Source organism: Brachyistius frenatus, unplaced genomic scaffold (assembly GCF_029030835.1).
Source record: "Brachyistius frenatus isolate BFR_SWC_R1_liver_20210118 unplaced genomic scaffold, ASM2903083v1 Contig_317, whole genome shotgun sequence".
NCBI lineage: Eukaryota > Metazoa > Chordata > Actinopteri > Embiotocidae > Brachyistius > Brachyistius frenatus.
In genome coordinates this window covers 7,829-22,062 of record NW_027210916.1, presented here as the reverse complement: position 1 = coordinate 22,062, position 14,234 = coordinate 7,829, and the positions used below count along the sequence as shown (strand labels likewise).

Genomic DNA, 14,234 nt, shown 5'->3' with positions numbered 1-14,234 from the left:
GATCCTACTTGCCGCTTCCTGTACAAGATATTATTTAGGAGTTCAAAGTGACTTAGTTCTCGAAGTAGGAGTGGGAGATCTGGGAGTTCATCCCTTAAGGTAGGTGGTGGCTTCACTCCATGCTCAATCTGGGAATTGACATGCCTTAGACATTGATCAGCTCTCTGTTTACTCATTAACGTTGGGATTGGGCCCTGGTGTCAGCCAATATAATCATGTGACCGAGTTGACAAGGAAGTGAGGGGGTACAATGGACAACTCTTTGTTAATGAAAGAAGGTGGATTATTTCCTGGATGTTGGATGTCATGTGAGAGAGAGAGAGACCTCAGTAGGACGTACAGATTAATAGATATTTAAACTTCATCACTCATTACACTGTCTTATTTTTCATCTTGACCACAAATGATGTTAAAATGACAGAACTTGCTCCTGTTTTGCCAGAAAAAGGACCTCCTCGTTGGTTTGGTCCATTTAGTTACTTTGGATCACCACCAACATCTTAAAGTAGTCTGTTGATTTTACTGTTAAAATGTGTTGGACACAAGACTCATCCATCAGTGATGTCATCAACCATCAATTATGTCATCAACCATCAGTGATGTCATTGTTGGTTTGTGAAGCCTCCAGTTCAGATTCTGTCCGTCACCATCTTTGCTAGTTCGGAGCGGTTTGGAGCAGGAAGTGACCATATTTGGATGAGCTGGGGGAGGAGCCAGCGGTGGATCTGATTGGAAACCTGACGATACTACGTCCCGCCCACCTGATTGCACCACAGGCCTGTCAATCAAACAGACACGCCCCTAAAAATAGGTCTTTTTTAATCTTATTTTATAATTTACAACAGACTATTTTCAGATGGATCTCCAGAAAACCAATCAGCAAGAGTTAATTTATCAAATGACAAAAAATTGAATTGGATTCTATGGAGCTGGAGGCTTTTTGGAGCCGACCTCTAGTGGCACTCGCTGGTATTGCAGCTGAAGACACTTCTGCATCGCATAGGAACCATTTTTCAGAGCTGGAAGCTACAAACACTGAAACGGACTGATGAAGGTGGAGTGAAGGACCGAGGTTGAGATACTGTCAGGCGGTGATTAATGGAATTGGACACAGCTGTGCCAGCTGATCGGAGGAGTGGTGGTGGGAGGAGTCTGGAGGTGGGCAGAGGAGGAATTCACACCCTCCAGACACAGACTGAAACAAAAGCACATGGAAGACCAAAAGAAAAAGGGGGAATGATATGAGGAAAATTGTGGAAAACAGACTGGGATCCTGACAGCAGAGCCCTTGCCGTGGGTTTCAGAGGATTACAGTTTAACTTGTACAGTCAAATTTACAGATTGAAGATAATGTGTCATTAAAGGCTTTAAATAATCATGTCCCTGTTATTACATCTAATATACAACACATGAACTGTCATAGCCAATGCTTAGTCTTTGTCCTTTGTTGTTTATGTTGGCACTGAAATTAATTTTTGAAAAAATAACAATTTCTTACAATCTTATTCTTATTTTATTGATATTTATACATAACAATGTGCTTTTCAGTGTGAATCTTTACATGTTTTTCTTCATGTTTGTTTTCAGTGAGGTTCTTTTAGCTCAATGTAATCGGGAATTCAGAGCAGCATTATGTGCTGGATGTCCAAAAACTCCTTCAACATCGTGTCCTAGTGAATGAACAGAAGCTCTTCCTCTGGATATCAGGACATCTTTTCTCTCAGCATGGTCACACAAAGAGCAGAGACTCTAAGTCATCATTGTGTCTTGAAGTCTGCATGGCCAGACAACCTGCCTGGGGCCCTGGCCAAAAGAAAAGAGCTGCTGGGCCCCCAACATTCCTCCCCCTTTCACCACAATGGCTGAGGAGTCTGTAAAAATAAACTCTCTACAAGAACAAGTCTTTGTTTGTGGTCACAATGCAGTGATTCATACAAATGTCAACAGTTTGGCCCCGCCCACAATGGGGTGGCTGAGACACACACTCAACTCCAGGTTAAGAGTCTATAGATGAGTCTTGTTTGATGGAACCACAGGCTGTTTATAAAAGCATTCGTAGCTTCAGGTCTGAAAAATGGTTCCGATGCAGAAGTGCCTTCAGCTGCAACACCAGCGAGTGCCACTAGAGGTCGGCTCCAAAAAGCCTCCGGCTCCATAGACTCCCATTCAACTTCTCTCATCAAATCCAAAGTGAATAAAATGTGTCCATCAGTTATCTCGGTGTTGTTAGCTAAAGTCACTCCTTCTTCTTAGTTTTCTGGAGGTCCATCTGAAAATAATCCCTCATTCATTAGAAAAGAAGATTCAAGAAGACCTGTTTTTGGGGGCGTGTCTGTTTGATTGACAGGCCTGTGGTGCAGTCAGGTTACAGCTATCGGTGGGCGGGACGTAGTATCGTCAGGTTTCCAATCAGATCGGTCAGATCCACCTCTGGCTCCTCCCCCAGCTCGTCCAAATATGGTCACTTCCTGCTCCAAACCGCTCCGAACTAGCAAAGATGGTGACGGACAGAATCTGAACTGGAGGATTCATAACGTTCACAAACCAATGATGACATCACTGATGGGTGATGACATCACTGATGGGTGATGATTGGGTGGAACATCATCCAGAGAGTCTGTCGATGTGGCTCAACAGATTATGAATGCTATTTAGGAATCTAATGTTTTCCTGCCCGGTGCTGTGAGAATGTTTTATTCACATTTGAACAGACAGTTCTGTAGCCTGGTGAGAGCTGTACGTTTTGGGATGACGTGCCTCTGTACACGTGTGGAGAAACGCTGACAAGCTGGCTGCGGTAGAGGTGTGCTTGTCTCTGACACAAACCCATCCGGCTCAGCAGCATCAGCACGTCCCTGTGAAACGCCCGGGTCAGGATGGCGTAAAAGAACGGGTGTGTACAGGAGTTCAGAGGGTAGAAGAGCACCAGCAGCACCTGAGGAGCAGAACATACATCAACCGTTGGTTGTCTGTTTTCTTGTTTGTTTAAATCTTTGCACTATTGTTTAGTTAGTTTTCATTTAATTTAATTATTATATTTAATTATATTCTATTTTATTGTATATACAGTACTGTGCATTTTTATATTTAATATTTTTTACTGTTGTTTTATTGCTTTCCTGTACCTATAATGCTGCTGTAGAGAAAAAAATTTCCCCTTGTGGGATTAATAAAGTAAGTAACTATCTATCTATGAGGAAAATACTCATTAAAGTGCAAGAGTCACCTTGGAGTCTGTGATGGTCATCAGCGGCTGGTGGAGAGCTGCAGACAAGCCACAGAAACAAATGGGAGCCAGACACAGGAAGTTGGTGAAGATGAGGAGCGCCATGCGTTTGGCCATGCTGGTGTCACACCGGCTGGAGTCGTGCCGGGGGTCGTGCACCATGCAGTAGATGTGGAGGTAACACCAACACACCACCAGGAAGGCCAGGACGTTCAGGACGAGGATGGAGACGACGTAGGCCCAGGCGGCGGGCGTCTCCGTGTCCATGGGTAAACAGATGCTGACTCTCTGGTAGCTGCTGACGCCGACCACCGGCAGCAGCGCCAGCGTGCCGCACAGCAGCCAGCCGAGCAGCATCAGCACGGCGGCGTGGCGCAGCCTCATCTTCCTGTCGGGCCTCATGGCGTGGAAGATGGCGTGCCAGCGCTGCAGGCTGATCAAAGTCAACGTGTACACCGATAGCTCGCTGGCTAACACCGATAGCATCCCCGCCAGGTTGCAGCCACTTCCTGTCTGCCAGGCGACGGCGTAACGGTAATAATGAGAGCGCGTGTAGGAGTCGACCGACGCGATGAGCAGCAGGTACGTCCCCATGCAGCAGTCTGCCAACGCCAGGTGACCCAGGAGGAAACGGGTCACGGACAGCTTCTGCTGGCTGGTGAGCAGGATGAAGAGCACCAGCAGGTTGGCCGAGATGGCCACCAGGCTCACCACCCACACCAGCACCCGCAGAAAGCCCTGACTCATCACGTCCTCGCAGGGGTTCAGGGCATCCGGCAGAGGGCTGCAGGAGAGCCCGTCCTCCCTGCGGAGTTCATCACAGAGTGTGAAGTCAAAGCCGTCACCGAGACGCTCTGCGGAGAACTTCACGTAGAACAGAGGCTCGCTCTGCGGCGTTGGACACGTCGGGACGCTGCCTTTGGGATTCGTGTCTCTAGCAGCCGGGACGCCGAAGCTGTCGGTCAGATGTCGGGAGACTTGGTGTCCCAGATAGCTGTCAGACGAAGCTGCAGAGGAGTCCTGCAGCCTCCCTGAAGCAGCCCAGGTCAGGTTACAGAGGACGGCCTCAAGGTGTCTGCAGCACAGATTCAGGTCAATGTGGAAGAATTATAAACGACAATCTCAGCCATCAAATATAAAAGACTCTCCAATTAAAGGAATTGCAATTCAATTACACAAAGAGGTAACAAGTCTTTTCATCTGCACATCTGGTTCAGTCATCTAGCAGCTGTGTAAAACCACATGAACTACCTTTAATCTGACACAATAATTCAGTCTACTGAGGGATTTTTAAAAGATAAATGAAATACAAAGATAAATAAAGAATTTGTTGAAAAGCAGCAGAGATTGATAATGTTAAGTAAACAGCTACTTCTTTTTATACGCTGAAAAACAATTAAAACAGGCCGAGAGTCCCGCTGTGGGAAAAAAAAAAGAACATAATATTCACAGCAGTCGAAGGCATCAAAACAAAGACGTCACATTAAAAATAATTAAAATTAAAATTAAAAAAAATTTCCCCTTGGGGATTAATAAAGTAACTACCTACCTACCTACATGTGTTCATACATAATATATCTGCTATGATGTCATGTAGGGCTTCATGTTAATATCAGAGAGCTCACTGACCTCACACGACTGACTGGAGTTTAAAAACAGAAAAATAAGGTGACTACAAGTAATCTACAAAGCACAGTATTATTATTATGTGAAATGTTTAAATAAATGCCAAAGATTTAAAAAGGGAGCTTCATCTTGGCGTCGGTCCGTCTGGACAACGTAGGCCGGAGGGTCGTTATGTAAATAACAGATACACGAGGAACACAAACCACGGTGGGAAAATGTTTCCCAACACTTCGGACTCACCCTCTCCACCTCTTCAGCATCTGGAGGCCGCAGCAGTGGCTCGGGAACGTCAATTCAGCACTTTGTAAATGGAGAAAGGCCCCGAAGGGGGGCGGAGCTCGGAGGGCCCACGTGTTCGCCGCTCGGAGCCTCTCAACGCTCTCCATCCCTATTGAAGGCAGAGAGCGGACTCTGGTCTCCGAGAGGTCTCTGGAGGGTCGGACAAAGACGGGAATTCATTAAGACACAAAAGCTGCTGCTTTTGCTTCTTTTATGCATGAAAATCACTATTTTTCCTCAAGAACACTAATTCTGTGCTTTCCAGACACTCACAAGTGAGTCGGGCCGTGAATCACTCCGTAAAACGCAAGTTCGTCTATTTGTTCTAGATCCACATTCCTGTGAAGGTACCTGAACAATGGAGGACAGAGGAGGGCAAAGCAGCACGGTCACAACTGATCTGAACGCTCCTCTAGTAACAGATACAGGCCAACGTTTCACAAAACCTCAGGACTTCTGTGTAAGAAAACAGGATTCAAGCTGCCAGGTGAGTAAAGTTCAAACACACAAACACAGACACCATTAAAACACACAAGTTGTACATAATTAATGTCGTACACTTCCTCCAGGCGGCTCCCGTTGAAAGCGTACCGCTGGATCTCCTTCACACCGTTGCTGTTCAGCAGGCTACAAAAAAAAGGAGGAAAAAAGAATCAAGTGTAAACTTTAAATTCTACATTTTTATTTTTTTATTATACAATAATCCCCCTAAGATCTGATTGGTCAACTGAACATCTGGAACAAATCATCATGACATCACACCCTGCTCATCACTAGAAATATCACTCCACCTCCTCAATGGGAAAATAGAATTAGAATAGAGTTTCAGATAATATGTAATATTATGTAGTTTCTATTTGTTATAGTTCTATTAAATGACCCATTTGGTGAAGTCGGGTCTCTTTTGGTCCTTTTTGGTCGCTCCGAGCACCCGTACCGTAACACCACGGATAGTCGGGCTGTCTAGGTGTGAAAGTTACACGTTTTGAAAGGCTTAAACTTACATGCACGTACAAGTCGTGACTTGTGATGAAGTTCAAATCGAGGAGGTGACAACATTTTTTTCCAAATCTCAACCACGTGTTGTAGCTAAAAGTTTCATTTTCCTGTAAATCACATGGCTCTAATCATGCAGTAAGTTTGATTTTCGTCTACTGCAGGAAAACGTGCAACATTCACGCCTAGACAGCTTCAAGCGTGTATATGTCACGTTTTGCTGTAGTGGACCGGCGTGTCTATTTCACATTTTTCCGTGATATCGGGTTACAAAAAGAGTTCTATTTACAATGAGGCCCAACTGTTCTGAATATTTTGCTCATTTTAATCAAAGTGAGTTTATATATAAAACCATCAGGATACAAATGTACAAATATGAAGTCGTAGTTTCACCAACAAGGACACATTTCACAACAAATAAAACTCAGATTTCAAAAGCTGATTTAATTGATATGTTAGAAATCTTTCAAAAAGTCTATTTGCTTAATATGTTTTGAAATGATGTTGAAGTGACAATTCAAACGAAGCAGGAGTTTCAGCCTCCTTACTTGTAAATGAATGTTCTGGTCTCCCACTGCCTCCACTACTTTGTGCTGCTACATTACATTGGTTTTTAAATGTAGGTTTCAATAGTCCAACTCACACAGTCAGAGCATTCAGAGATATTCCTCTGAAAGAATTAGCAGGTATGACCTGCATGAAGACGTTCTCCACGATCTCCCTGTTAAACACATATAAACATAAAATATTTATATTTTACATGACATTAAACTTGATAGGTTTTTAGCAAAAGAAGGACATATTTATACTGTAAAGCTACGTACAAAATAAAATCCTCCTGCTTGGACTGAATGTACTGTAGTCCGGGGAAAGAGGTGAGACCCGTGTTGGTGATCCCACTGTGTGAAAGAAAGCCGAGTCAGCAGAACATCACAAACACGAACTTCTGTTTATACAACTTTTACAATGCTTCCTTCTGAAAATACAACTATAAAGAGACAAATGGATTTTATACTTACAGGTATTTTAAATTAGGCAGATCTTTAAATGCCTCTTGGTCAATGTGGGACAGAATTCTGATACCACTGAGCTGTCTATTGGAGAGAGACAGAGAGAGAGAGAGAGACAGAGAGAGAGAGAGAGACACACACACACACACACACACACACACACACACACACACACACACACACACACACACACACACACACACACACACACACACCTCATGGTTCTGATTCAGGAGGTCAAACCTTTGACACACTGCGAGTGTTTATCGTGCAGAACGAAACTATCGGACTTCTTATGGTGGCATCAATGGGAGGTTTCCTTTAAATTAATCCGGTTGCTCAGATCTTACGTACATGTGCGAGACCCTGGACAGGTTGTGAAACGAATGCCTCTCCAGATGTCGCAGAGTGTCATCATCGGAGATGCATCTGAAAAGCACACAAACAAACGAATAAGAAGGAAACACAATGCAGAGACTCACTGGTTTTGGGTTTGTAGCAGTTTAATGCAAGAACGGGTCAAAGTCTGTCATTTGTTTTAACCACGAAAACGCTTTCATCTTCAGGAATTTACTTTGTTTTATAACTTATTGATGATTGACGGGTTTGACAGCAGGCACTTGTTTTTAGATTTCAGTGGATTCAGTGGAGTATTGACGTGGAGTATACCAACGTTAAAATGTTATGATGCAGCTGGTTCACGCCGGTTGATTGCAGGAGCATGAAGGAACATGAAGTACCGGCAGTAAGATGGAGAAATAGGAAGAGAAGAGTAAGTTTGGTGGTTCGTTGCATCACCCAGCGAGCAGACAGGAGCTGAGACGTCCTGTAACAGCAGGACTCGTCATCATTCATGGTCAGATTGTAGTGATGGTCATCTGAAGGAGGGAAGTCGCTGTCTAGTGGAAACTCTGCCAGGTAGGTGTGGCCAACTTCTTTAACAAGTACAGGCACAACTGTGGCGGAGTGAAGTCGGAGGAATAGATAATCAATCAAATCAGGAAAATCAACTGAAATCAGGAGCTGAAACGATGTTGAGGACCACAAACTCAACACCAACGTTGCATTGCACCGCCGCCTCTTCAACAACGGCCCCTTTGCCTTCATCTATGAAAATTTCCACCTAAAAAAGCCCCTTGCGCTGCACCAAAATGCCACCACGCCTCGATTTGTGCTGCACTTCCTCTACGCATGCAATGAAAAGAGGGCCCAGAGGGTTTTTTCTGAAGCATGTGGAAAACTTATTCCAAGAGCTTGAAGGAGGCTCTCCAGAAATTGTAATTTTTGCCTGTAATCTGTGTTTATATCTCTGCATTCAGGACATCCTCTGTTCTTGCCATTTAAACTTGTTAGAACAAAAAAATAAAATAATAGAAACTTGCATGCGAGAAATGTTGGCCAGGTTGGAAAAAGCGTCCTGAGGGACGGAGGACAGTTTGGTCCCGATGAGCCACCTGAAACAGAACCAGAACACTCTTCAGTCCTCACAGAGGGCTCGGCGGCCGGGTCCAGAGGACGTGATTACTTACACCTCCTGAGTGCTGGGAGGGAAAACGGGCACGACCTCGGCTCCGGAGCAGGACACGCTGCCGGTGTCCCGGTCACACCGGCAGAGACGGGGACAATAATCCAGAGGAAGAGTCCTTCCCACAAGAATCTGAATAAAAAGAGGAAGATTGAAATGCAGCTTCATTGTGAAAGCGGAGCGTCGCTGCTGAAGACTCTGAACACTGAGAGGAGTTCAGAGAGAGACGGGTTCTTCTGGCTGCACAGAACTTCTGGTCCAGACCTTCAAAATAAAACTCGCTAGTAACGTCTCTGAGCACAAAACAAATTAGGGGAATAAAAGTCACATGGATTCACCTAGAAACTGTTTTAAGTATTATTTTAAATAAATAAATTTTACAAAAAAAATGACTTTTTTCCATTCCATTTCAGGCAAGTTTGAAAAAAACCCACACGATTCCTTTAAACACATAAAAACAATAAAATACAAAAATGGCAATATTGGACTAAATGACAGGTCTGTAGCTCAGTGCTGATTATTACTGTTGTTATTCTTATTTTATGAATTATTATTACTGCTCCGGTTTGTTCCTGTTAAAGGTTTTTTTTCTCCCTGCTGTCACTACCTGCTCCCTCAATATTATTATTATTATTATTATTATTATTATTCTCCACTTTATTGTATGGTGACCAAAATGTTTAAGGTGCCTCAAAATGACACGTTATGATTTATATAAATAACATTGAATTTAAAATAGTTGTCCAACAATCTTCAACAGCTTAGAGGTGAAAACAGTTCGAACTGCATCACAGATAAAAAAAACAACTTCAAGTTTTTTTTTTCCTTTTGATAAAGAATGTAAATCAGCAACTAAATCAAATAGTTAAAATATTTACAATAAAGGATGGAAAGAGTTAGCAACATTATGACAGTTTCCTGTCAGGTTCGATTTTAACACTTATTCCATGAAGATGATCATTTATTTAGTTTTAGATTCATGTAGATCTACAAAAGAGCCGTCATACCATTTTTGCATTATGGGTCCATGTTGATCTGAGTGACTGACATCAAGACGTTTGACAGTTTTCTGTTTTCTATATATCCATCTGTACGAGATCTAAATGAAGGAGGAAGGACGCCACCCTGTGGTGAACTAGTGGAAGTACATTCATTCACTGTTCTATTGAGAGAATCCATCCATCTGATGAGTTGATCTTATAAATGGAAATAAAGATTTGTGCTTCTTCATTGTGATGAAGCCTGATGCCATAGCAACAAAAGATTCAGATTGAAAAATAAAAAAAGACTACATCATCATTCAAACCTTCCTTAAATTGGTTGTAAAGGGTAAAAGAATAATTTAAGGGAAAACTGAGAAACAATTAACTGACTAACAAACTGGACATATTAAAACTGGGAACGAAAAGGGAATTTTGATATTTGTATTTGGAGAAGGGGTTATGAAATGTGTGGATATGTGAATATAATTAAATAAATTGTGGCTGTTTGTTATTAGTTCTATTAATTGTAAGATGCTTTTCATTCCCTCTTTGAAAACAACCCAGGATGCAGTAAAACATGAGATAGCAGCACTTTGGGCTGTGAAGGCGTAAAAGTTACACATTTTATAAGCGTGAAATTTACACGCATGAAAATGTCACATGATGAAACCAAGTACGAATGACATGTTTCGGCGGTATTGTCACAAACTGACATGCGGGATGATGTTGTACTATGAGTTGTTGTAGTTTGTTTACAAAACACGACCATGTGTTTTAGCTAAACGTTTTATTTTCCTGTTAATCACGTGCCTCAAAGCGTGCAGCAGGTTTCATTTTCATTCACTGCAGGAAAACGTGTAACTTTCACGTCCAGACAGGACAAAGCGTTGCCATCTCACGTTTTGCTGTATTCTGGGTTGTTTTCAGAGGGAATGAAAAACGTCTTACAATTAATAGAACTAATAACAAACAGCCACAATTTATTTAATTATATTCACATATCCACACATTTCATAACCTCTTCTCCAAATCAAAATATTAAAATTCCCTTTTGGTTCAGTTTTAATATGTTCAGTTTGTTAGTCAGTTAATTGTTTCTCAGTTTTCCCTTAAATTATTCTTTTACCCTTTACAAACAATTTAAGGAAGGTTTGAGGAGAAAATAAATAAAATGACAACAAAATCAGAAAACAACAAACCAAATAAAACAAAATAGTGTTCATCTGTGTTATTTTCCTATTAAATGAAGTGTGGTGTGATCTCAGTGTGATAGACAGGCGATCCAGTGATCTTCAATTATTCTCTAATCAAAATGATTCATTATTAAATCTGGAACTAAACAACATAAAACTTCAATTTAACAGACTCAAAGTTCTCTTTAAGATTTGCTGCACGTTCAATTGTTTTTTTTCCACGAAGGTATTTCCATTTTATAAAACTTACACTCAGTAAACAGCAGAACTACAGACTTTAGTGCTTAAAAAGAGAATTTCTCACAATTTGAGAGAAAAAAAACATCTATTTAGTCAAATTTAGTCACATTAGCCAGCGATGCTAATTTAGCTAAATTAGCTTGTAACAAACACTCACCGGATAACGAATTAAACAGTCAATAAATCCCCCGCAGAGCTTTGGTACTCCTCGTGACCCACTGCGGGGCAATTCTAGTTCAGAAACGAACCTCTTAACTAGTGACGTCACGAGGTGTGCCGACGCTTCGAAGCGTGTGTGGAGTAATGGAGGGGGCGTGTCCTCGAAGCGCGTGTCGAGGCTTGCTTCATTTAGGGGAGGAGCCAAAAATGATGACGTCCGAAGCTTCGCTGCCGGCTGTACCACGTGACTGCTTCGGGAAGTGGTTCAGGTGTTGCCGGGAGGTTTGACGGCAATATAAACCTCTCAGGCTCCGTTCAAAATGTGGGTTGTTGGTGGAGAGTTGAGGTCAGTTGAGAGTTTGGATAGTTTGGAGAGTTTAGAGAGAGAGAGAGAGAGAGAGAGAGAGAGAGAGAGAGAGAGAGAGAGAGAGAGAGAGAGAGAGAGAGAGAGTTGGAGAGTTTAGAGAGAGAGAGAGAGAGAGAGAGAGAGAGAGAGAGATAGTTTGGAGAGAGAGAGAGAGAGAGAGAGAGAGAGAGAGAGAGATAGTTTGGAGAGTTTAGAGAGAGAGAGAGAGAGAGAGAGAGAGAGAGAGAGAGAGAGAGAGAGAGAGAGTTTAGAGAGAGAGAGAGAGAGAGAGAGAGATAGTTTGGAGAGTTTAGAGAGAGAGAGAGAGAGAGAGAGAGAGAGAGAGAGAGAGAGAGAGAGAGAGAGAGAGAGAGAGAGAGAGAGAGTTTGAGAGAGAGAGAGAGAGAGAGAGAGAGAGAGAGAGAGAGAGAGATAGTTTGGAGAGTTTAGAGAGAGAGAGAGAGAGAGAGAGAGAGAGAGAGATAGTTTGGAGAGTTTAGAGAGAGAGAGAGAGAGAGAGAGAGATAGTTTGGAGAGGTTAGAGAGAGAGAGAGAGAGAGAGAGAGAGAGAGAGAGAGAGAGAGAGAGAGAGAGAGAGAGAGAGAGAGAGAGAGAGAGAGAGAGAGTTTAGAGAGAGAGAGAGAGAGAGAGAGAGAGAGAGAGAGAGAGAGAGTTTAGAGAGAGAGAGAGAGAGAGAGAGAGAGAGTTTAGAGAGAGAGAGAGAGAGAGAGAGAGAGAGAGATAGTTTGGAGAGTTTAGAGAGAGAGAGAGAGAGTTTGGAGAGTTTAGAGAGAGAGAGAGATAGTTTGGAGAAGTTAGAGAGAGAGAGAGATAGTTTGGAGATGAGAGAGAGAGGAGAGTGAGGAGAGAAGGAGGTGATAAGATGGAGCCAGCTGGGAAGAGGAGGATTTCCCCTGTGTGGGAACACTTTGATTTGATAACTCCTAATAAGGTAAATCTAACTCTATTTCAGACACATTAGGTTTGCTTATCGAGAACTGTATTTTTCACAGTTTCTTATTTAATTCAAAGGTGAGGTGTTTATTGTGCTCCAAGGAGTTGGGGTACAATAACAACACCTCATCCATGCTGAGGCGTTACCGTGCCTTGCATGAGAATAAGGAGGAAACTGGAGCTTCACCCAGCCAAGGTAAGTCATTACAATATTACAAATGCACCATCACAATTTTTCCCTGTTCACTTTTGTTTATTGTGCAAATAAAGACAGGTAACAGACACTGTATTTATTCTCTTTTAACCAGCCACCAGAAAACAAGAGCTGGATGAAGCCCTCGTCTCCATGATAGTGAAGGACACACAGCCCTTCAGTATTGTGGATGATGTTGGATTCAGGGCATTTGTGTCCAAACTGGATCCTAATTATGTCCTCCCTACAAGGCAGGTATGTATGGGTGCATGCATGAAACAAATGAGTACTTTATTGTGTCTCACAGTTCAGCACTATATATTTTTTCCTTGAGGCTCTGAAGGCCATGGTGGAGGCCAAGTATGAGTCAGCTAAGGAGAAGGAGAAAGTGGAAAAGGTGGCTGCTGTTAGCCTTACTTCTGACATGTGGACATCCACAAAACCAAAAACTGTTGAGAAACTGTTATTTCTGAATAAAAGTGAATAAAATGTCCCCTGTCCTGTACATCATTGTCCAAGTTACACAAGCATATTCAGTCCCCTCTTCCTAGTTCCACAAGCACTTCCACTGTCCTCTGCCTGCTTAAGCCCATGACATTTTCCTAAAGTGACAGAAAAACATGATTACACAACCTGCCATATCATATGATACGACCATTTTGGGAAAATTTACACACACAGAATACATTCAAAAAATATTTTATTCTGCACATATGTGATAATTTATGTACAGAAATTATTTGGTCATACATTTTTGTAATTCAGTCATTCCCAACAGCCATAACAGACACAAACATTCAATGCATCACATGTGGTTCAGATCCAGCTGCCTGTCATTATACACTTGGCCAGTAGGTGGTTCCGTGTTCACATGAAGCTTCGAGAAATGAACCCTTTCTGGAACCAACTGGCTGAAGTGGTTCGATGCCTCATGAGGCTTCATCTCACCATCACTACTCTTAACTAACTTTTTTTTTTATCTGATTTTGCACATCTTTACGCTTCTTTTCTGTCTTCTGGTCCTCCGTCTCACTCTAATCTCCCTCTCTCTCCGGGGAACTCTGCTGTTGTTTTTCTCTATCGGCATCTCCGACACTGCACCCTGCTGGAAGAACATGGGTACTGCACGGAGGATCACGTAGGAGGATCCACATAGGAGGATCCACGGAGGAGGATCCACGTAGGAGGACCCACATAGGAGGATCCACGGAGGAGGATCCACGTAGTAGGATCCACGGAGGAGGATCCACGGAGGATTCACGTAGGAGGATCCACGGAGGAGGATCCGTGCAACCTGTGAGGAGACGTCTGAAATGAACCTGATGAACTCGATCATCCTGAACCTTCCCGGCAGCCTTTTGAACTTCCTGCTGAGGAAACACTCTTTAAAAACTACGTGTTGAATCTGCAGCAGCTGAACATGAAATCAGACCAACATGAGATTTTGCTCAAACTTTTTTGTCTGTCAATGTTGTCACTGCTGAAGCATCATCATCATCATCAT

The 14,234-nt window shown here is 42.7% G+C and overlaps 1 protein-coding gene across 1 annotated transcript; it reads right to left on the bottom strand.

The window, feature by feature from the left end:
• Positions 1–1,024: 1,024 nt before the first annotated feature.
• On the bottom strand, positions 1,025–13,741 carry LOC138635593 (thyrotropin receptor-like). The gene is given in 14 exon segments (XM_069723140.1): positions 1,025–2,752; positions 2,755–2,935; positions 3,227–4,301; positions 5,093–5,281; positions 5,405–5,482; positions 5,690–5,758; positions 6,771–6,848; positions 6,952–7,026; positions 7,147–7,221; positions 7,492–7,566; positions 8,520–8,591; positions 8,667–8,794; positions 11,236–11,333; positions 13,695–13,741. Coding segments are annotated over 7 exon segments (1,707 nt in total). The 5' UTR covers positions 6,827–6,848; positions 6,952–7,026; positions 7,147–7,221; positions 7,492–7,566; positions 8,520–8,591; positions 8,667–8,794; positions 11,236–11,333; positions 13,695–13,741; the 3' UTR covers positions 1,025–2,693.
• Between the last annotated feature and the right edge of the window lie 493 nt (positions 13,742–14,234).